The following is a 23,623-nucleotide window of genomic DNA, read 5'->3' as shown; positions in this document are numbered from 1 at the left end:
CTCTTGTCTCCTAAAGTCTGCCTCTTGTCTCCTTTTAAAGTCTGCCTCTTGTCTGCTTCTATAATACTGCCTCTTGTCTCCTAAAGTCTGCCTCTTGTCTCCTAAAGTCTGCCTCTTGTCTCCTTTTAAAGTCTGCCTCTTGTCTCCTTTTAAAGTCTGCCTCTTGTCTCCTTTTAAAGTCTGCCTCTTGTCTCCTTTTAAAGTCTGCCTCTTGTCTGCTTCTATAATTCTGCCTCTTGTCTGCTTCTAAAAGTCTACCTCTTGCCTCCGTTTAAAGTCTGCCTCTTGTCTCCTAAAGTCTGCCTCTTGTCTCCTAAAGTCTGCCTCTTGTCTCCTAAAGTCTGCCTCTTGTCTCCTAAAGTCTGCCTCTTGTCTCCTTTTAAAGTCTGCCTCTTGTCTCCGTTTAAAGTCTGCCTCTTGTCTCCTAAAGTCTGCCTCTTGTCTGCTTCTATAATTCTGCCTCTTGTCTGCTTCTAAAAGTCTGCCTCTTGTCTCCTAAAGTCTGCCTCTTGTCTCCTAAAGTCTGCCTCTTGTCTCCTTTTAAAGTCTGCCTCTTGTCTCCGTTTAAAGTCTGCCTCTTGTCTCCTAAAGTCTGCCTCTTGGTTGCTTCTATAATTCTGCCTCTTGTCTGCTTCTAAAAGTCTGCCTCTTGTCTCCTTTTAAAGTCTGCCTCTTGTCTCCGTTTAAAGTCTGCCTCTTGTCTCCTAAAGTCTGCCTCTTGTCTGCTTCTATAATTCTGCCTCTTGTCTGCTTCTAAAAGTCTGCCTCTTGTCTCCGTTTAAAGTCTGCCTCTTGTCTCCTAAAGTCTGCCTCTTGTCTGCTTCTATAATTCTGCCTCTTGTCTGCTTCTAAAAGTCTACCTCTTGCCTCCGTTTAAAGTCTGCCTCTTGTCTCCTAAAGTCTGCCTCTTGTCTGCTTCTATAATTCTGCCTCTTGTCTGCTTCTAAAAGTCTACCTCTTGCCTCCGTTTAAAGTCTGCCTCTTGTCTCCTAAAGTCTGCCTCTTGTCTGCCTCCAGCTGAAGCCAGTCCAGCCGTTGACCCCGAGTCTGCCAAATGTCCCTTCCTGAGCACAGGGGAGGTGACTGTGACTGAGGCTAGCAGGGCTGTACAGGAGGACGCCATCAGCCAGCAGCAGTTGCTGGACCTTAAGACTAGAGACGTCAAGCAGGTGGACACAGGTGAGTTGCTGGACCTTAAGACTAGAGACGTCAAGCAGGTGGACACAGGTGAGTTGCTGGACCTTAAGACTAGAGACGTCAAGCAGGTGGACACAGGTGAGTTGCTGGACCTTAAGACTAGAGACGTCAAGCAGGTGGACACAGGTGAGTTGCTGGACCTTAAGACTAGAGACGTCAAGCAGGTGGACACAGGTGAGTTGCTGGACCTTAAGACTAGAGACATCAAGCAGGTGGACACAGGTGAGTTGCTGGACCTTAAGACTAGAGACATCAAGCAGGTGGACACAGGTGAGTTGCTGGACCTTAAGACTAGAGACATCAAGCAGGTGGACACAGGTGAGTTGCTGGACCTTAAGACTAGAGACGTCAAGCAGGTGGACACAGGTGAGTTGGTGGACCTTAAGACTAGAGACATCAAGCAGGTGGACACAGGTGAGTTGCTGGACCTTAAGACTAGAGACGTCAAGCAGGTGGACACAGGTGAGTTGCTGGACCTTAAGACTAGAGACATCAAGCAGGTGGACACAGGTGAGTTGCTGGACCTTAAGACTAGAGACGTCAAGCAGGTGGACACAGGTGAGTTGGTGGACCTTAAGACTAGAGACATCAAGCAGGTGGACACAGGTGAGTTGCTGGACCTTAAGACTAGAGACGTCAAGCAGGTGGACACAGGTGAGTTGGTGGACCTTAAGACTAGAGACATCAAGCAGGTGGACACAGGTGAGTTGCTGGACCTTAAGACTAGAGACATCAAGCAGGTGGACACAGGTGAGTTGCTGGACCTTAAGACTAGAGACGTCAAGCAGGTGGACACAGGTGAGTTGCTGGACCTTAAGACTAGAGACGTCAAGCAGGTGGACACAGGTGAGTTGCTGGACCTTAAGACTAGAGACGTCAAGCAGGTGGACACAGGTGAGTTGGTGGACCTTAAGACTAGAGACGTCAAGCAGGTGGACACAGGTGAGTTGGTGGACCTCCAGAGACATCTGGTGAGTCTAACTGGTGACAGGAAAAGTGAGACCTACGGAGATGTGACGTGAGAATCTTGCCAGGAATGTAGGCTTGAACAAACATCAACATTTGAAATAAACCGGGAGTGATCTCCCCTAAACATTCTCGAATATTCTAATATAAAATTACGAGGGATGGCAACTCAGGACATAGACAATATTTGTTATCTATTTTTAATTACTTAAACTTTTTATAATAGAATAGAATCTCGTAAAAAAAAAAGAATTGCACACCAAGTGAAAAGTTTCCCTTTCTAACCTGACTTGAACTCGGATTCGAACTCGAGACTAACGGGTTAGCAGTCCAGCTCTCTACCGCTAGACCACTCCGTCCCACACCAAGTGAACGCCTAATAAAATGTGTATAAAAGTGCGGGACATTATTAGTACTTTATAAATTTACATGCGTTTTTTGAGAAATCGGAAATAGCGTAAATTAGTACTTCCGGTCAACGGAAATTACTCAAAATTTGACAGAAGGTAGATAATTAGATCTTTTACTTACATGTGAAATTTCATGCATCTATCTAAAATAGTACGCAACTTATAGGCTTTTGAAAAATTCAAAGTAGAAAAAGTACCACTTCCGGTAATCGGAAATCGCTCAAAAGTTGATCAGGATCTACAATTTTGATAAAATGATTATATATAAAATTTCATCAACTTAGCTGTAACGGTACTCAAGTTATCGTGTTTACACACAGACAGACACACAGACATACGGACAGAATTGCAAAGTCCAGTTTTTACGACTCGATAACGCATAAAACGCCAAAACGTTTATATATTTGTATTTATAATTTTTGCCTGATTAAAATAAGTCCTCTGTACTCCGGATGTGATGAAGGACTGAGGAGTAAAACGGTGAAAACTGTAAAAATTTCATGTTATTTTTGTGCACGATTACAATACTTTCTCTATACCTTGTATATACGAGAAAGTAAAAAAGAACTGAAGTACTTGACCCCCTTATTTCTTGGAAATTATGGAACCATTTGTAAAAATTTAAAACCTTATAAAAAATTTGTTCCAGAGAAGGCAACATCCCGCTTCTTCAACTATGACGGATTCTTCTCTAGCCAGTTGCAGAAGAAGAAAGAGGAGCACACGTACCGTGTCTTCAAGAAAGTGATGCGTGACGCCTCCTCCTTCCCCCACGCTTACGAGCACAGCTCCGGCACTGAGAAGGACATCACTGTCTGGTGTAGCAACGACTACCTGGGCATGAGCTGGCACCCCAAGGTCAAGGAAGCTGTCAGGTAGGTGTTGAAGGTCACCTTGGTGCATGGAAGTGTTGAGTTGACCACTGGCGACTGTTGAGGTGACCACTGGTGACTGTTGAGTTGACCACTGGTGACTGTTGAGTTGACCACTGGTGACTGTTGAGTTGACCACTGGTGACTGTTGATTTGACCACTGATGACTGTTGATTTGACCACTGGTGACTGTTGAGTTGACCACTGGTGACTGTTGATTTGACCACTTGTGACTGTTGATTTGACCACTGGTGACTGTTGAGTTGACCACTGGTGACTGTTGATTTGACCTCTGGTGACTGTTGAGTTGACCACTGGCGACTGTTGAGTTGACCACTGGCGACTGTTGAGTTGACCACTGGTGACTGTTGAGTTGACCACTGGTGACTGACGGTTGATGTTGTCTGTCTGTCAGCGAGGCTCTGATCAAACATGGCGCTGGGTCTGGAGGCACCAGGAATATCTCTGGCAACTCCCCCCTCCACGAGAGGCTGGAGAAGGAACTGGCCAAGCTGCATCAGAAAGAGGCCGGCCTCGTCTTCTCCTCATGCTACGTGGCCAACGACACCACTCTCTTCACTCTAGGCAAACATCTCCCTGGTGAGTTGGCTCATGGCCCACACACATGGCCCACACACATGGTCCACACACATGGCCCTACACACACGGCCCACACACATGGCCCACACACATGGTCCACACACATGGTCCACACACATGGCCCTACACACATGGCCCACACACATGGCCCTACACATATGGCCCTACACATGGCCCTAGATAAATGCAACATGGCCCTATATAAATTACCAACATTGAATAATCTTTACCCATCCCTCATGTTCCCTACATCCAGTTCCCATGTTCCCTACAATGTCGCCATGTTCCTTCCCCAGGCATGCACTTCTTCTCTGATGCCGGGAACCACGCCTCTATGATACAAGGTATACGCACCAGCATGGCCAAGAAGCACGTCTTCCGTCACAACGACCCCGACCACCTGGAGGAGCTGCTCAAGAAGGTGGACCCCAACGTTCCTAAGGTCGTGGCTTTTGAGACGGTGCACTCCATGGATGGTGAGCAGAGGGGGGTTGGGGTGTCAGGTGTTGGGTGTTGGGGTGTTGGGTGTCAGGGGGTTGGGTGTCAGGTGTTGGGTGTCAGGGGGTTGGGTGTCAGCTGTTGGGGTGTCAGGTGTTGGGTGTCAGGTGTTGGGTGTCAGGTGTTAACCCTTCTCTTTTGGGTTTCTTACCTATGTTAACCCACTGTGTTGTCCACCCCACCCCAGGCTCCATCTGTCCAACATCTGAGATGTGTGATGTAGCCCACAAGTACGGGGCCTTGACCTTTGTTGATGAAGTCCACGCTGTTGGTCTGTATGGTGCCCACGGTGCTGGTGTAGGGGAGCAGGACAACTGTCTGGACAAGATGGACATTATATCTGGCACTCTAGGTTTGTACACATTCTATCTGGCACTCTAGGTTTGTACACATTATATCTGGCACTGTAGGTTTGTACACATTATATCTGGCACTCTAGGTTTGTACACATTCTATCTGGCACTCTAGGTTTGTACACATTCTATCTGGCACTCTAGGTTTGTACACATTATATCTGGCACTCTAGGTTTGTACACATTCTATCTGGCACTCTAGGTTTGTACACATTATATCTGACACTCTAGGTTTGTACACATTATATCTGGCACTTTAGGTTTGTACACATTCTATCTGGCACTCTAGGTTTGTACACATTATATCTGGCACTCTAGGTTTGTACACATTCTATCTGGCACTCTAGGTTTGTACACATTATATCTGGCACTCTAGGTTTGTACACATTATATCTGGCACTCTAGGTTTGTACACATTATATCTGGCACTCTAGGTTTGTACACATTATATCTGGCACTCTAGGTTTGTACACATTATATCTGGCACTCTAGGTTTGTACACATTCTATCTGGCACTCTAGGTTTGTACACATTATATCTGACACTCTAGGTTTGTACACATTATATCTGGCACTTTAGGTTTGTACACATTCTATCTGGCACTCTAGGTTTGTACACAATATATCTGGCACTCTAGGTTTGTACACATTATATCTGGCACTCTAGGTTTGTACACATTATATCTGGCACTCTAGGTTTGTACACATTATATCTGGCACTCTAGGTTTGTACACATTATATCTGGCACTCTAGGTTTGTACACATTATATCTGGCACTCTAGGTTTGTACACAACACAAACATGACACACTGCTTACAATATTATTGACTGTTTGTTAGTTAATTTACGTTAAAAATAAAAAGGCCTTTAATTTCATGTGTTTTGAAATACCCAGTCACTAGCTTGAGAAGACACCTATAGAAGACAAGTTTAGTTAGATATATTTTTGTTATGCATAAAGTCCTTGAAGTTGTAAGTCATTGATGGCTTGTAACATTTGGTATGAACAGGCAAGGCATTTGGTAACATGGGTGGCTACATTGTTGGCTCAGCTCAGCTGGTGGACATGATACGAAGTTTTGGTGCCGGCTTCATCTTCACCACATCACTGCCTCCAACTGTTTTAAATGGCTGTCTGGCTTCCATCAAGGTGGGTTCTGTGGTTTTAAGTGGGTGTGGTATTGGTAAGGTATGGGTGTTGTTGTGTGTACTGGTGGATGTTGTGTGGATGTGTGTATGTTGGTGTATGAATGTGTGAATGTAGTTGTATAAATGTGTGAATGTTGTTGTATGAATGTGTGATGATGTTGTTGTATGAATGTGTGAATGTTGTTGTATGAATGTGTGAATGTTGTTGTATGAATGTGTGAATGTTGTTGTATGAATGTGTGGATGTTGTTGTATAAATGTGTGGATGTTGTTGTATGAATGTGTGTATGTTGGTGTATGAATGTGTGGATGTTGGTGTATGAATGTGTGGATGTTGTTGTATGAATGTGTGATGATGTTGTTGTATGAATGTGTGAATGTTGTTGTATGAATGTGTGGATGTTGTTGTATGAATGTGTGGATGTTGTTGTATGAATGTGTGATGATGTTGTTGTATTAATGTGTGGATGTTGTTGTATGAATGTGTGATGATGTTGTTGTATGAATGTGTGGATGTTGGTGTATGAATGTGTGTATGTTGTTGTATGAATGTGTGATGATGTTGTTGTATGAATGTGTGATGATGTTGTTGTATGAATGTGTGAATGTTGTATGAATGTGTGAATGTTGTTGTATGAATGTGTGAATGTTGTTGTATGAATGTGTGAATGTTGTTGTATGAATGTGTGAATGTTGTTTGAATGTGTGAATGTTGTTGTATGAATGTGTGAATGTTGTTGTATGAATGTGTGAATGTTGTTGTATGAATGTGTGATGATGTTGTTGTATGAATGTGTGAATGTTGTTGTATGAATGTGTGAATGTTGTTGTATGAATGTGTGAATGTTGTTGTATAAATGTATGGACGTTGTTGTATGAATGTATGGATGTTGGTGTATGTACAGGTAGATTAGGTAACATAGAGCTGAAGACTGATCTTTGACCTGTATCATGTGATGGCTTGATGGTACAAACAGTTCCTATAAATTGAAGTAAACTTTTAAAATTTTGCTTTAGGTTTTGGCCAGTGATGAGGGGAGAGAACTTCGAGCTCGTCAACAACGTAACGTGAAGTATCTACGAGAGAAGCTTGTAGCAGCTGGTCTACCTGCCCAGCATAGCCCTAGCCACATTATCCCCATCATGGTTGGTCACATTTCTTTATTTAGAGAATCTCCGTCTTCACATTCCACATCTGTATACTTGATTGTTTCAGCTCGCACAATTTGCCTTTATTTAGACATTTAAAAAGTTACTTCCCTTGTCATATCTTGTAAAAAGCAAGTTATTTCCCTTGTCTGTAAAAGCTATGTCTGTGGTAGGTTGGAGACGCTGAGATCTGCACCAAGATGTCCAACGACCTGATCAGCAGGTACGGCATCTACGTCCAGTCTATCAACTACCCCACTGTTGCTCGTGGTACTGAACGTCTGCGCTGTGCCCCCACCCCACACCACACCAAGGAGATGATGGACGAGTTCGTTGCTAACCTCACTCAGCTGTGGAAGGTTGGTGTCATTTTACTTGTTGGTCTTCTCTGTTGGTCCTCTCACTTGTTTGTCCTCTCAATTGTTGGTCCTCTTACTCGTTGGTCCTATCTGTTGTTGAATGTTTGGTTGGTCCTCTCTGTTGTTTGCTGCCTCCACTAGTGAGCTAAAGTCTGACCTCCTCTGTTGTTTGCTGCCTCCACTAGTGAGCTAAAGTCTGACCTCCTCTGTTGTTTGCTGCCTCCACTAGTGAGCTAAAGGTTGACCTCTGACCTCCTCTGTTGTTTGCTGCCTCCACTAGTGAGCTAAAGTCTGACCTCCTCTGTTGTTTGCTGCCTCCACTAGTAAGCTAAAGGTTGACCTCTGACCTCCTCTGTTGTTTACTGCCTCCACTAGTGAGCTAAAGGTTGACCTCTGACCTCCTCTGTTGTTTGCTGCCTCCACTAGTGAGCTAAAGTCTGACCTCCTCTGTTGTTTGCTGCCTCCACTAGTAAGCTAAAGGTTGACCTCTGACCTCCTCTGTTGTTTGCTGCCTCCACTAGTGAGCTAAAGTCTGACCTCCTCTGTTGTTTACTGCCTCCACTAGTGAGCTAAAGTCTGACCTCCTCTGTTGTTTACTGCCTCCACTAGTGGGCTAAAGTCTGACCTCCTCTGTTGTTTGCTGCCTCCCCTAGTGAGCTAAAGTCTGACCTCCTCTGTTGTTTACTGCCTCCACTAGTGAGCTAAAGGTTGACCTCTGACCTCCTCTGTTGTTTGCTGCCTCCACTAGTGGGCTAAAGGTTGACCTCTGACCTCCTCTGTTGTTTGCTGCCTCCACTAGTGAGCTAAAGGTTGACCTCTGACCTCTGTTGTTTGCTGCCTCCACTAGTGAGCTAAAGGTTGACCTCTGACCTCTGTTGTTTGCTGCCTCCACTAGTGAGCTAAAGTCTGACCTCCTCTGTTGTTTACTGCCTCCACTAGTGAGCTAAAGTCTGACCTCCTCTGTTGTTTGCTGCCTCCACTAGTGAGCTAAAGTCTGACCTCCTCTGTTGTTTGCTGCCTCCACTAGTGAGCTAAAGTCTGACCTCCTCTGTTGTTTGCTGCCTCCACTAGTGAGCTAAAGTCTGACCTCCTCTGTTGTTTACTGCCTCCACTAGTGAGCTAAAGGTTGACCTTTGACCTCCTCTGTTGTTTGCTGCCTCCACTAGTGAGCTAAAGTCTGACCTCCTCTGTTGTTTGCTGCCTCCACTAGTGAGCTAAAGTCTGACCTCCTCTGTTGTTTGCTGCCTCCACTAGTGAGCTAAAGGTTGACCTCTGACCTCCTCTGTTGTTTACTGCCTCCACTAGTGAGCTAAAGTCTGACCTCCTCTGTTGTTTACTGCCTCCACTAGTGAGCTAAAGGTTGACCTCTGACCTCCTCTGTTGTTTGCTGCCTCCACTAGTGAGCTAAAGTCTGACCTCCTCTGTTGTTTACTGCCTCCACTAGTGAGCTAAAGGTTGACCTCTGACCTCCTCTGTTGTTTGCTGCCTCCACTAGTGAGCTAAAGTCTGACCTCCTCTGTTGTTTGCTGCCTCCACTAGTGAGCTAAAGTCTGACCTCCTCTGTTGTTTGCTGCCTCCACTAGTGAGCTAAAGTCTGACCTCCTCTGTTGTTTACTGCCTCCACTAGTGGGCTAAAGGTTGACCTCTGACCTCCTCTGTTGTTTGCTGCCTCCACTAGTGAGCTAAAGTCTGACCTCCTCTGTTGTTTGCTGCCTCCACTAGTGAGCTAAAGTCTGACCTCCTCTGTTGTTTGCTGCCTCCACTAGTGAGCTAAAGTCTGACCTCCTCTGTTGTTTTCTGCCTCCACTAGTGAGCTAAAGTCTGACCTCCTCTGTTGTTTACTGCCTCCACTAGTGAGCTAAAGTCTGACCTCCTCTGTTGTTTGCTGCCTCCACTAGTGAGCTAAAGTCTGACCTCCTCTGTTGTTTGCTGCCTCCACTAGTGAGCTAAAGTCTGACCTCCTCTGTTGTTTGCTGCCTCCACTAGTGAGCTAAAGTCTGACCTCCTCTGTTGTTTGCTGCCTCCACTAGTGAGCTAAAGTCTGACCTCCTCTGTTGTTTGCTGCCTCCACTAGTGAGCTAAAGTCTGACCTCCTCTGTTGTTTGCTGCCTCCACTAGTGAGCTAAAGTCTGACCTCCTCTGTTGTTTACTGCCTCCACTAGTGAGCTAAAGTCTGACCTCCTCTGTTGTTTACTGCCTCCACTAGTGAGCTAAAGTCTGACCTCCTCTGTTGTTTGCTGCCTCCACTAGTGAGCTAAAGTCTGACCTCCTCTGTTGTTTGCTGCCTCCACTAGTGAGCTAAAGTCTGACCTCCTCTGTTGTTTGCTGCCTCCACTAGTGAGCTAAAGTCTGACCTCCTCTGTTGTTTGCTGCCTCCACTAGTGAGCTAAAGTCTGACCTCCTCTGTTGTTTGCTGCCTCCACTAGTGAGCTAAAGTCTGACCTCCTCTGTTGTTTGCTGCCTCCACTAGTGAGCTAAAGTCTGACCTCCTCTGTTGTTTACTGCCTCCACTAGTGAGCTAAAGTCTGACCTCCTCTGTTGTTTACTGCCTCCACTAGTGAGCTAAAGTCTGACCTCCTCTGTTGTTTGCTGCCTCCACTAGTGAGCTAAAGGTTGACCTCTGACCTCCTCTGTTGTTTACTGCCTCCACTAGTGAGCTAAAGTCTGACCTCCTCTGTTGTTTACTGCCTCCACTAGTGAGCTAAAGTCTGACCTCCTCTGTTGTTTACTGCCTCCACTAGTGAGCTAAAGTCTGACCTCCTCTGTTGTTTACTGCCTCCACTAGTGAGCTAAAGTCTGACCTCCTCTGTTGTTTCCTGCCTCCACTAGTGAGCTAAAGTCTGACCTCCTCTGTTGTTTGCTGCCTCCACTAGTGAGCTAAAGTCTGACCTCCTCTGTTGTTTACTGCCTCCACTAGTGAGCTAAAGTCTGACCTCCTCTGTTGTTTACTGCCTCCACTAGTGAGCTAAAGTCTGACCTCCTCTGTTGTTTACTGCCTCCACTAGTGGGCTAAAGGTTGACCTCTGACCTCCTCTGTTGTTTACTGCCTCCACTAGTGAGCTAAAGTCTGACCTCCTCTGTTGTTTGCTGCCTCCACTAGTGAGCTAAAGGTTGACCTCTGACCTCCTCTGTTGTTTACTGCCTCCACTAGTGAGCTAAAGTCTGACCTCCTCTGTTGTTTGCTGCCTCCACTAGTGGGCTAAAGGTTGACCTCTGACCTCCTCTGTTGTTTACTGCCTCCACTAGTGAGCTAAAGTCTGACCTCCTCTGTTGTTTACTGCCTCCACTAGTGAGCTAAAGTCTGACCTCCTCTGTTGTTTGCTGCCTCCACTAGTGAGCTAAAGTCTGACCTCCTCTGTTGTTTGCTGCCTCCACTAGTGGGCTAAAGGTTGACCTCTGACCTCCTCTGTTGTTTGCTGCCTCCACTAGTGGGCTAAAGGTTGACCTCTGACCTCCTCTGTTGTTTACTGCCTCCACTAGTGAGCTAAAGTCTGACCTCCTCTGTTGTTTACTGCCTCCACTAGTGAGCTAAAGTCTGACCTCCTCTGTTGTTTACTGCCTCCACTAGTGAGCTAAAGGTTGACCTCTGACCTCCTCTGTTGTTTGCTGCCTCCACTAGTGAGCTAAAGTCTGACCTCCTCTGTTGTTTACTGCCTCCACTAGTGAGCTAAAGGTTGACCTCTGACCTCCTCTGTTGTTTACTGCCTCCACTAGTGAGCTAAAGTCTGACCTCCTCTGTTGTTTGCTGCCTCCACTAGTGAGCTAAAGTCTGACCTCCTCTGTTGTTTGCTGCCTCCACTAGTGAGCTAAAGGTTGACCTCTGACCTCCTCTGTTGTTTACTGCCTCCACTAGTGAGCTAAAGTCTGACCTCCTCTGTTGTTTACTGCCTCCACTAGTGAGCTAAAGTCTGACCTCCTCTGTTGTTTACTGCCTCCACTAGTGAGCTAAAGTCTGACCTCCTCTGTTGTTTACTGCCTCCACTAGTAAGCTAAAGGTTGACCTCTGACCTCCTCTGTTGTTTACTGCCTCCACTAGTAAGCTAAAGGTTGACCTCTGACCTCCTCTGTTGTTTACTGCCTCCACTAGTGAGCTAAAGTCTGACCTCCTCTATTGTTTGCTGCCTCCACTAGTGAGCTAAAGTCTGACCTCCTCTGTTGTTTGCTGCCTCCACTAGTGAGCTTAAGTCTGACCTCCTCTGTTGTTTGCTGCCTCCACTAGTGAGCTAAAGTCTGACCTCCTCTGTTGTTTGCTGCCTCCACTAGTGAGCTAAAGGTTGACCTCTGACCTCCTCTGTTGTTTACTGCCTCCACTAGTGAGCTAAAGTCTGACCTCCTCTGTTGTTTACTGCCTCCACTAGTGAGCTAAAGGTTGACCTCTGACCTCCTCTGTTGTTTGCTGCCTCCACTAGTGAGCTAAAGTCTGACCTCCTCTGTTGTTTACTGCCTCCACTAGTGAGCTAAAGGTTGACCTCTGACCTCCTCTGTTGTTTGCTGCCTCCACTAGTGAGCTAAAGTCTGACCTCCTCTGTTGTTTGCTGCCTCCACTAGTGAGCTAAAGTCTGACCTCCTCTGTTGTTTGCTGCCTCCACTAGTGAGCTAAAGTCTGACCTCCTCTGTTGTTTACTGCCTCCACTAGTGAGCTAAAGTCTGACCTCCTCTGTTGTTTACTGCCTCCACTAGTAAGCTAAAGGTTGACCTCCTCTGTTGTTTGCTGCCTCCACTAGTGAGCTAAAGTCTGACCTCCTCTGTTGTTTACTGCCTCCACTAGTGAGCTAAAGGTTGACCTCTGACCTCCTCTGTTGTTTACTGCCTCCACTAGTGAGCTAAAGTCTGACCTCCTCTGTTGTTTACTGCCTCCACTAGTGAGCTAAAGTCTGACCTCCTCTGTTGTTTACTGCCTCCACTAGTGAGCTAAAGTCTGACCTCCTCTGTTGTTTACTGCCTCCACTAGTAAGCTAAAGGTTGACCTCCTCTGTTGTTTGCTGCCTCCACTAGTGAGCTAAAGTCTGACCTCCTCTGTTGTTTACTGCCTCCACTAGTGAGCTAAAGGTTGACCTCTGACCTCCTCTGTTGTTTACTGCCTCCACTAGTGAGCTAAAGGTTGACCTCTGACCTCCTCTGTTGTTTACTGCCTCCACTAGTGAGCTAAAGGTTGACCTCTGACCTCCTCTGTTGTTTACTGCCTCCACTAGTGAGCTAAAGGTTGACCTCTGACCTCCTCTGTTGTTTACTGCCTCCACTAGTAAGCTAAAGGTTGACCTCTGACCTCCTCTGTTGTTTACTGCCTCCACTAGTGAGCTAAAGTCTGACCTCCTCTGTTGTTTGCTGCCTCCACTAGTGAGCTAAAGTCTGACCTCCTCTGTTGTTTACTGCCTCCACTAGTAAGCTAAAGGTTGACCTCTGACCTCCTCTGTTGTTTACTGCCTCCACTAGTAAGCTAAAGGTTGACCTCCTCTGTTGTTTGCTGCCTCCACTAGTGAGCTAAAGTCTGACCTCCTCTGTTGTTTACTGCCTCCACTAGTGAGCTAAAGGTTGACCTCCTCTGTTGTTTACTGCCTCCACTAGTGAGCTAAAGTCTGACCTCCTCTGTTGTTTACTGCCTCCACTAGTAAGCTAAAGGTTGACCTCTGACCTCCTCTGTTGTTTACTGCCTCCACTAGTAAGCTAAAGGTTGACCTCTGACCTCCTCTGTTGTTTACTGCCTCCACTAGTGAGCTAAAGTCTGACCTCCTCTGTTGTTTACTGCCTCCACTAGTAAGCTAAAGGTTGACCTCTGACCTCCTCTGTTGTTTGCTGCCTCCACTAGTGAGCTAAAGTCTGACCTCCTCTGTTGTTTACTGCCTCCACTAGTGGGCTAAAGGTTGACCTCTGACCTCCTCTGTTTACTGCCTCCACTAGTGAGCTAAAGTCTGACCTCCTCTGTTGTTTACTGCCTCCACTAGTGAGCTAAAGTCTGACCTCCTCTGTTGTTTGCTGCCTCCACTAGTGAGCTAAAGTCTGACCTCCTCTGTTGTTTGCTGCCTCCACTAGTGAGCTAAAGGTTGACCTCTGACCTCCTCTGTTGTTTACTGCCTCCACTAGTGAGCTAAAGGTTGACCTCCTCTGTTTTTACTGCCTCCACTAGTAAGCTAAAGGTTGACCTCTGACCTCCTCTGTTGTTTACTGCCTCCACTAGTAAGCTAAAGGTTGACCTCTGACCTCCTCTGTTGTTTACTGCCTCCACTAGTAAGCTAAAGGTTGACCTCTGACCTCCTCTGTTGTTTACTGCCTCCACTTGTGAGCTAAAGTCTGACCTCCTCTGTTGTTTGCTGCCTCCACTAGTGAGCTATAGTCTGACCTCCTCTGTTGTTTACTGCCTCCACTAGTGAGCTAAAGTCTGACCTCCTCTGTTGTTTACTGCCTCCACTAGTGAGCTAAAGTCTGACCTCCTCTGTTGTTTGCTGCCTCCACTAGTGAGCTAAAGGTTGACCTCCTCTGTTGTTTACTGCCTCCACTAGTAAGCTAAAGGTTGACCTCTGACCTCCTCTGTTGTTTACTGCCTCCACTAGTGAGCTAAAGGTTGACCTCCTCTGTTGTTTACTGCCTCCACTAGTAAGCTAAAGGTTGACCTCTGACCTCCTCTGTTGTTTACTGCCTCCACTAGTAAGCTAAAGGTTGACCTCTGACCTCCTCTGTTGTTTACTGCTTCCACTAGTAAGCTAAAGGTTGACCTCTGACCTCCTCTGTTGTTTACTGCCTCCACTAGTGAGCTAAAGGTTGACCTCTGACCTCCTCTGTTGTTTGCTGCCTCCACTAGTGAGCTAAAGTCTGACCTCCTCTGTTGTTTACTGCCTCCACTAGTGAGCTAAAGTCTGACCTCCTCTGTTGTTTACTGCCTCCACTAGTGAGCTAAAGTCTGACCTCCTCTGTTGTTTACTGCCTCCACTAGTGAGCTAAAGTCTGACCTCCTCTGTTGTTTGCTGCCTCCACTAGTGAGCTAAAGTCTGACCTCCTCTGTTGTTTACTGCCTCCACTAGTGAGCTATAGTCTGACCTCCTCTGTTGTTTGCTGCCTCCACTAGTGAGCTAAAGTCTGACCTCCTCTGTTGTTTGCTGCCTCCACTAGTGAGCTAAAGTCTGACCTCCTCTGTTGTTTACTGCCTCCACTAGTGAGCTAAAGTCTGACCTCCTCTGTTGTTTGCTGCCTCCACTAGTGAGCTAAAGTCTGACCTCCTCTGTTGTTTACTGCCTCCACTAGTGAGCTAAAGTCTGACCTCCTCTGTTGTTTACTGCCTCCACTAGTGAGCTAAAGTCTGACCTCCTCTGTTGTTTACTGCCTCCACTAGTGAGCTATAGTCTGACCTCCTCTGTTGTTTGCTGCCTCCACTAGTGAGCTAAAGTCTGACCTCCTCTGTTGTTTACTGCCTCCACTAGTGAGCTAAAGTCTGATCTCTGACCTCCTCTGTTGTTTGCTGCCTCCACTAGTGAGCTAAAGTCTGACCTCCTCTGTTGTTTGCTGCCTCCACTAGTGAGCTAAAGTCTGACCTCCTCTGTTGTTTACTGCCTCCACTAGTGAGCTAAAGTCTGACCTCCTCTGTTGTTTACTGCCTCCACTAGTGAGCTAAAGTCTGACCTCTGACCTCCTCTGTTGTTTGCTGCCTCCACTAGTGAGCTAAAATCTGACCTCCTCTGTTGTTTACTGCCTCCACTAGTAAGCTAAAGGTTGACCTCTGACCTCCTCTGTTGTTTACTGCTTCCACTAGTAAGCTAAAGGTTGACCTCTGACCTCCTCTGTTGTTTACTGCCTCCACTAGTGAGCTAAAGGTTGACCTCTGACCTCCTCTGTTGTTTGCTGCCTCCACTAGTGAGCTAAAGTCTGACCTCCTCTGTTGTTTACTGCCTCCACTAGTGAGCTAAAGTCTGACCTCCTCTGTTGTTTACTGCCTCCACTAGTGAGCTAAAGTCTGACCTCCTCTGTTGTTTACTGCCTCCACTAGTGAGCTAAAGTCTGACCTCCTCTGTTGTTTGCTGCCTCCACTAGTGAGCTAAAGTCTGACCTCCTCTGTTGTTTACTGCCTCCACTAGTGAGCTAAAGGTTGACCTCCTCTGTTGTTTGCTGCCTCCACTAGTGAGCTAAAGGTTGACCTCTGACCTCCTCTGTTGTTTGCTGCCTCCACTAGTGAGCTAAAGTCTGATCTCTGACCTCCTCTGTTGTTTGCTGCCTCCACTAGTGAGCTAAAGTCTGACCTCCTCTGTTGTTTGCTGCCTCCACTAGTGAGCTAAAGTCTGACCTCCTCTGTTGTTTACTGCCTCCACTAGTGAGCTAAAGTCTGACCTCCTCTGTTGTTTACTGCCTCCACTAGTGAGCTAAAGTCTGACCTCTGACCTCCTCTGTTGTTTACTGCCTCCACTAGTGAGCTAAAGGTTGACCTCCTCTGTTGTTTGCTGCCTCCACTAGTGAGCTAAAGTCTGACCTCTGTTGTTTGCTGCCTCCACTAGTGAGCTAAAGTCTGACCTCCTCTGTTGTTTGCTGCCTCCACTAGTGAGCTAAAGTCTGACCTCCTCTGTTGTTTACTGCCTCCACTAGTGAGCTAAAGTCTGACCTTCTCTGTTGTTTACTGCCTCCACTAGTGAGCTAAAGTCTGACCTCCTCTGTTGTTTGCTGCCTCCACTAGTGAGCTAAAGTCTGACCTCCTCTGTTGTTTACTGCCTCCACTAGTGAGCTAAAATCTGACCTCCTCTGTTGTTTACTGCCTCCACTAGTAAGCTAAAGGTTGACCTCTGACCTCCTCTGTTGTTTACTGCCTCCACTAGTGAGCTAAAGGTTGACCTCCTCTGTTGTTTGCTGCCTCCACTAGTGAGCTAAAGTCTGACCTCTGTTGTTTGCTGCCTCCACTAGTGAGCTAAAGTCTGACCTCCTCTGTTGTTTGCTGCCTCCACTAGTGAGCTAAAGTCTGACCTCCTCTGTTGTTTACTGCCTCCACTAGTGAGCTAAAGTCTGACCTCCTCTGTTGTTTGCTGCCTCCACTAGTGAGCTAAAGGTTGACCTCTGACCTCCTCTGTTGTTTGCTGCCTCCACTAGTGAGCTAAAGTCTGACCTCCTCTGTTGTTTACTGCCTCCACTAGTGAGCTAAAGTCTGACCTCCTCTGTTGTTTGCTGCCTCCACTAGTGAGCTAAAGGTTGACCTCTGACCTCCTCTGTTTTTTACTGCCTACACTAGTGAGCTAAAGTCTGACCTCCTCTATTGTTTGCTGCCTCCACTAGTGAGCTAAAGGTTGACCTCCTCTGTTGTTTGCTGCCTCCACTAGTGAGCTAAAGCTTGACCTCTGACCTCCTCTGTTGTTTGCTGCCTCCACTAGTGAGCTAAAGGTTGACCTCTGACCTCCTCTGTTGTTTGCTGCCTCCACTAGTGAGCTAAAGCTTGACCTCTGACCTCCTCTGTTGTTTGCTGCCTCCACCAGTGAGCTAAAGTCTGACCTCCTCTGTTGTTTACTGCCTCCACTAGTGAGCTAAAGTCTGACCTCCTCTGTTGTTTGCTGCCTCCACTAGTGAGCTAAAGTCTGACCTCCTCTGTTGTTTACTGCCTCCACTAGTGAGCTAAAGTCTGACCTACTCTGTTGTTTGCTGCCTCCACTAGTGAGCTAAAGTCTGACCTCCTCTGTTGTTTACTGCCTCCACTAGTGAGCTAAAGTCTGACCTCCTCTGTTGTTTGCTGCCTCCACTAGTGAGCTAAAGTCTGACCTCCTCTGTTGTTTACTGCCTCCACTAGTGAGCTAAAGTCTGACCTCTGTTGTTTGCTGCCTCCACTAGTGAGCTAAAGTCTGACCTCCTCTGTTGTTTGCTGCCTCCACTAGTGAGCTAAAGGTTGACCTCTGACCTCCTCTGTTGTTTGCTGCCTCCACTAGTGAGCTAAAGTCTGACCTCCTCTGTTGTTTGCTGCCTCCACTAGTGAGCTAAAGTCTGACCTCCTCTGTTGTTTGCTGCCTCCACTAGTGAGCTAAAGTCTGACCTCCTCTGTTGTTTGCTGCCTCCACTAGTGAGCTAAAGGTTGACCTCTGACCTCCTCTGTTGTTTACACCTCCACTAGTGAGCTAAAGTCTGACCTCCTCTGTTGTTTACTGCCTCCACTAGTGAGCTAAAGTCTGACCTCCTCTGTTGTTTACTGCCTCCACTAGTGAGCTAAAGTCTGACCTCCTCTGTTGTTTACTGCCTCCACTAGTGAGCTATAGTCTGACCTCCTCTGTTGTTTGCTGCCTCCACTAGTGAGCTAAAGTCTGACCTCCTCTGTTGTTTACTGCCTCCACTAGTGAGCTAAAGGTTGACCTCCTCTGTTGTTTGCTGCCTCCACTAGTGAGCTAAAGTCTGACCTCCTCTGTTGTTTGCTGCCTCCACTAGTGAGCTAAAGTCTGACCTCCTCTGTTGTTTACTGCCTCCACTAGTGAGCTAAAGTCTGACCTCCTCTGTTGTTTACTGCCTCCACTAGTGAGCTAAAGTCTGACCTCCTCTGTTGTTTACTGCCTCCACTAGTGGGCTAAAGGTTGACCTCTGACCTCCTCTGTTGTTTACTGCCTCCACTAGTGAGCTAAAGCTTGACCTCTGACCTCCTCTGTTGTTTGCTGCCTCCACTAGTGAGCTAAAGGTTGACCTCTGACCTCCTCTGTTGTTTGCTGCCTCCACTAGTGAGCTAAAGTCTGACCTCCTCTGTTGTTTACTGCCTCCACTAGTGAGCTAAAGTCTGACCTCCTCTGTTGTTTGCTGCCTCCACTAGTAAGCTAAAGGTTGACCTCTGACCTCCTCTGTTGTTTACTGCCTCCACTAGTGAGCTAAAGTCTGACCTCCTCTGTTGTTTACTGCCTCCACTAGTGAGCTAAAGGTTGACCTCTGACCTCCTCTGTTGTTTGCTGCCTCCACTAGTGAGCTAAAGTCTGACCTCCTCTGTTGTTTGCTGCCTCCACTAGTGAGCTAAAGTCTGACCTCCTCTGTTGTTTACTGCCTCCACTAGTGAGCTAAAGTCTGACCTCCTCTGTTGTTTGCTGCCTCCACTAGTAAGCTAAAGGTTGACCTCTGACCTCCTCTGTTGTTTACTGCCTCCACTAGTGAGCTAAAGTCTGACCTCCTCTGTTGTTTACTGCCTCCACTAGTGAGCTAAAGGTTGACCTCTGACCTCCTCTGTTGTTTGCTGCCTCCACTAGTGAGCTAAAGTCTGACCTCCTCTGTTGTTTACTGCCTCCACTAGTGAGCTAAAGTCTGACCTCCTCTGTTGTTTGCTGCCTCCACTAGTAAGCTAAAGGTTGACCTCTGACCTCCTCTGTTGTTTACTGCCTCCACTAGTGAGCTAAAGGTTGACCTCCTCTGTTGTTTGCTGCCTCCACTAGTAAGCTAAAGGTTGACCTCTGACCTCCTCTGTTGTTTACTGCCTCCACTAGTGAGCTATAGTCTGACCTCCTCTGTTGTTTGCTGCCTCCACTAGTAAGCTAAAGTCTGACCTCCTCTGTTGTTTGCTGCCTCCACTAGTGAGCTAAAGTCTGACCTCCTCTGTTGTTTGCTGCCTCCACTAGTAAGCTAAAGTCTGACCTCCTCTGTTGTTTGCTGCCTCCACTAGTGAGCTAAAGTCTGACCTCCTCTGTTGTTTACTGCCTCCACTAGTGAGCTAAAGTCTGACCTCCTCTGTTGTTTACTGCCTCCACTAGTGAGCTAAAGTCTGACCTCCTCTGTTGTTTACTGCCTCCACTAGTGAGCTAAAGTCTGACCTCCTCTGTTGTTTGCTGCCTCCACTAGTGAGCTAAAGTCTGACCTCCTCTGTTGTTTACTGCCTCCACTAGTGAGCTAAAGTCTGACCTCTGACCTCCTCTGTTGTTTGCTGCCTCCACTAGTGAGCTAAAGTCTGACCTCCTCTGTTGTTTGCTGCCTCCACTAGTGAGCTAAAGGTTGACCTCTGACCTCCTCTGTTGTTTGCTGCCTCCACTAGTGAGCTAAAGTCTGACCTCCTCTGTTGTTTACTGCCTCCACTAGTGAGCTAAAGTCTGACCTCCTCTGTTGTTTACTGCCTCCACTAGTGAGCTAAAGTCTGACCTCCTCTGTTGTTTACTGCCTCCACTAGTGAGCTAAAGTCTGACCTCCTCTGTTGTTTGCTGCCTCCACTAGTGAGCTAAAGTCTGACCTCCTCTGTTGTTTACTGCCTCCACTAGTGAGCTAAAGGTTGACCTCCTCTGTTGTTTGCTGCCTCCACTAGTGAGCTAAAGGTTGACCTCTGACCTCCTCTGTTGTTTGCTGCCTCCACTAGTGAGCTAAAGTCTGACCTCTGACCTCCTCTGTTGTTTGCTGCCTCCACTAGTGAGCTAAAGTCTGACCTCCTCTGTTGTTTGCTGCCTCCACTAGTGAGCTAAAGTCTGACCTCCTCTGTTGTTTACTGCCTCCACTAGTGAGCTAAAGTCTGACCTCCTCTGTTGTTTACTGCCTCCACTAGTGAGCTAAAGTCTGACCTCTGACCTCCTCTGTTGTTTGCTGCCTCCACTAGTGAGCTAAAATCTGACCTCCTCTGTTGTTTACTGCCTCCACTAGTAAGCTAAAGGTTGACCTCTGACCTCCTCTGTTGTTTACTGCCTCCACTAGTGAGCTAAAGTCTGACCTCCTCTGTTGTTTGCTGCCTCCACTAGTGAGCTAAAGTCTGACCTCCTCTGTTGTTTACTGCCTCCACTAGTGAGCTAAAGGTTGACCTCCTCTGTTGTTTGCTGCCTCCACTAGTGAGCTAAAGGTTGACCTCTGACCTCCTCTGTTGTTTGCTGCCTCCACTAGTGAGCTAAAGTCTGACCTCCTCTGTTGTTTGCTGCCTCCACTAGTGAGCTAAAGTCTGACCTCCTCTGTTGTTTACTGCCTCCACTAGTGAGCTAAAGGTTGACCTCCTCTGTTGTTTGCTGCCTCCACTAGTGAGCTAAAGTCTGACCTCTGTTGTTTGCTGCCTCCACTAGTGAGCTAAAGTCTGACCTCCTCTGTTGTTTGCTGCCTCCACTAGTGAGCTAAAGTCTGACCTCCTCTGTTGTTTACTGCCTCCACTAGTGAGCTAAAGTCTGACCTCCTCTGTTGTTTGCTGCCTCCACTAGTGAGCTAAAGGTTGACCTCTGACCTCCTCTGTTGTTTGCTGCCTCCACTAGTGAGCTAAAGTCTGACCTCCTCTGTTGTTTACTGCCTCCACTAGTGAGCTAAAGTCTGACCTCCTCTGTTGTTTGCTGCCTCCACTAGTGAGCTAAAGGTTGACCTCTGACCTCCTCTGTTGTTTACTGCCTACACTAGTGAGCTAAAGTCTGACCTCCTCTATTGTTTGCTGCCTCCACTAGTGAGCTAAAGGTTGACCTCCTCTGTTGTTTGCTGCCTCCACTAGTGAGCTAAAGCTTGACCTCTGACCTCCTCTGTTGTTTGCTGCCTCCACCAGTGAGCTAAAGTCTGACCTCCTCTGTTGTTTACTGCCTCCACTAGTGAGCTAAAGTCTGACCTCCTCTGTTGTTTGCTGCCTCCACTAGTGAGCTAAAGTCTGACCTCCTCTGTTGTTTACTGCCTCCACTAGTGAGCTAAAGTCTGACCTCCTCTGTTGTTTGCTGCCTCCACTAGTGAGCTAAAGTCTGACCTCCTCTGTTGTTTACTGCCTCCACTAGTGAGCTAAAGTCTGACCTCCTCTGTTGTTTGCTGCCTCCACTAGTGAGCTAAAGTCTGACCTCCTCTGTTGTTTACTGCCTCCACTAGTGAGCTAAAGTCTGACCTCCTCTGTTGTTTGCTGCCTCCACTAGTGAGCTAAAGTCTGACCTCCTCTGTTGTTTGCTGCCTCCACTAGTGAGCTAAAGTCTGACCTCTGTTGTTTGCTGCCTCCACTAGTGAGCTAAAGTCTGACCTCCTCTGTTGTTTGCTGCCTCCACTAGTGAGCTAAAGGTTGACCTCTGACCTCCTCTGTTGTTTGCTGCCTCCACTAGTGAGCTAAAGTCTGACCTCCTCTGCTGTTTGCTGCCTCCACTAGTGAGCTAAAGTCTGACCTCCTCTGTTGTTTGCTGCCTCCACTAGTGAGCTAAAGTCTGACCTCCTCTGTTGTTTACTGCCTCCACTAGTAAGCTAAAGGTTGACCTCTGACCTCCTCTGTTGTTTACACCTCCACTAGTGAGCTAAAGTCTGACCTCCTCTGTTGTTTACTGCCTCCACTAGTGAGCTAAAGTCTGACCTCCTCTGTTGTTTACTGCCTCCACTAGTGAGCTAAAGTCTGACCTCCTCTGTTGTTTACTGCCTCCACTAGTGAGCTATAGTCTGACCTCCTCTGTTGTTTGCTGCCTCCACTAGTGAGCTAAAGTCTGACCTCCTCTGTTGTTTACTGCCTCCACTGGTGAGCTAAAGGTTGACCTCCTCTGTTGTTTGCTGCCTCCACAAGTGAGCTAAAGTCTGACCTCCTCTGTTGTTTGCTGCCTCCACTAGTGAGCTAAAGTCTGACCTCCTCTGTTGTTTACTGCCTCCACTAGTGAGCTAAAGTCTGACCTCCTCTGTTGTTTACTGCCTCCACTAGTGAGCTAAAGTCTGACCTCCTCTGTTGTTTACTGCCTCCACTAGTGGGCTAAAGGTTGACCTCTGACCTCCTCTGTTGTTTACTGCCTCCACTAGTGAGCTAAAGTCTGACCTCCTCTGTTGTTTGCTGCCTCCACTAGTGAGCTAAAGTCTGACCTCCTCTGTTGTTTACTGCCTCCACTAGTGAGCTAAAGTCTGACCTCTGACCTCCTCTGTTGTTTGCTGCCTCCACTAGTGAGCTAAAGTCTGACCTCCTCTGTTGTTTGCTGCCTCCACTAGTGAGCTAAAGGTTGACCTCTGACCTCCTCTGTTGTTTGCTGCCTCCACTAGTGAGCTAAAGTCTGACCTCCTCTGTTGTTTACTGCCTCCACTAGTGAGCTAAAGTCTGACCTCCTCTGTTGTTTACTGCCTCCACTAGTGAGCTAAAGTCTGACCTCCTCTGTTGTTTACTGCCTCCACTAGTGAGCTAAAGTCTGACCTCCTCTGTTGTTTGCTGCCTCCACTAGTGAGCTAAAGTCTGACCTCCTCTGTTGTTTACTGCCTCCACTAGTGAGCTAAAGGTTGACCTCCTCTGTTGTTTGCTGCCTCCACTAGTGAGCTAAAGGTTGACCTCTGACCTCCTCTGTTGTTTGCTGCCTCCACTAGTGAGCTAAAGTCTGACCTCTGACCTCCTCTGTTGTTTGCTGCCTCCACTAGTGAGCTAAAGTCTGACCTCCTCTGTTGTTTGCTGCCTCCACTAGTGAGCTAAAGTCTGACCTCCTCTGTTGTTTACTGCCTCCACTAGTGAGCTAAAGTCTGACCTCCTCTGTTGTTTACTGCCTCCACTAGTGAGCTAAAGTCTGACCTCTGACCTCCTCTGTTGTTTGCTGCCTCCACTAGTGAGCTAAAATCTGACCTCCTCTGTTGTTTACTGCCTCCACTAGTAAGCTAAAGGTTGACCTCTGACCTCCTCTGTTGTTTACTGCCTCCACTAGTGAGCTAAAGTCTGACCTCCTCTGTTGTTTGCTGCCTCCACTAGTGAGCTAAAGTCTGACCTCCTCTGTTGTTTACTGCCTCCACTAGTGAGCTAAAGGTTGACCTCCTCTGTTGTTTGCTGCCTCCACTAGTGAGCTAAAGGTTGACCTCTGACCTCCTCTGTTGTTTGCTGCCTCCACTAGTGAGCTAAAGTCTGACCTCCTCTGTTGTTTGCTGCCTCCACTAGTGAGCTAAAGTCTGACCTCCTCTGTTGTTTACTGCCTCCACTAGTGAGCTAAAGGTTGACCTCCTCTGTTGTTTGCTGCCTCCACTAGTGAGCTAAAGTCTGACCTCTGTTGTTTGCTGCCTCCACTAGTGAGCTAAAGTCTGACCTCCTCTGTTGTTTGCTGCCTCCACTAGTGAGCTAAAGTCTGACCTCCTCTGTTGTTTACTGCCTCCACTAGTGAGCTAAAGTCTGACCTCCTCTGTTGTTTGCTGCCTCCACTAGTGAGCTAAAGGTTGACCTCTGACCTCCTCTGTTGTTTGCTGCCTCCACTAGTGAGCTAAAGTCTGACCTCCTCTGTTGTTTACTGCCTCCA

At 47.4% G+C, this 23,623-nt stretch overlaps 1 protein-coding gene across 3 annotated transcripts in view; it reads left to right on the top strand.

The window, feature by feature from the left end:
• LOC131937392 (5-aminolevulinate synthase, erythroid-specific, mitochondrial) overlaps positions 1-23,623 on the top strand; it is a 68,668-nt gene that overhangs the window by 33,269 nt on the left and 11,776 nt on the right. For all 3 annotated transcript variants that reach the window (XM_059294788.1, XM_059294787.1, XM_059294789.1), the window contains 8 exons: positions 1,018-1,179; positions 3,223-3,448; positions 3,861-4,045; positions 4,342-4,521; positions 4,731-4,895; positions 5,907-6,046; positions 7,063-7,191; positions 7,368-7,553. In XM_059294788.1, coding sequence (XP_059150771.1) covers positions 1,018-1,179; positions 3,223-3,448; positions 3,861-4,045; positions 4,342-4,521; positions 4,731-4,895; positions 5,907-6,046; positions 7,063-7,191; positions 7,368-7,553 — 1,373 coding nt within the window. The remainder of the gene's footprint in view (positions 1-1,017; positions 1,180-3,222; positions 3,449-3,860; positions 4,046-4,341; positions 4,522-4,730; positions 4,896-5,906; positions 6,047-7,062; positions 7,192-7,367; positions 7,554-23,623) is intronic.

Source organism: Physella acuta, unplaced genomic scaffold, assembly GCF_028476545.2.
Source record: "Physella acuta isolate Inbredline_101_S28 unplaced genomic scaffold, ASM2847654v3 ptg000209l, whole genome shotgun sequence".
In the NCBI taxonomy this organism is placed as follows: domain Eukaryota; kingdom Metazoa; phylum Mollusca; class Gastropoda; family Physidae; genus Physella; species Physella acuta.
This window is presented reverse-complemented; position numbering and strand designations above follow the sequence as displayed.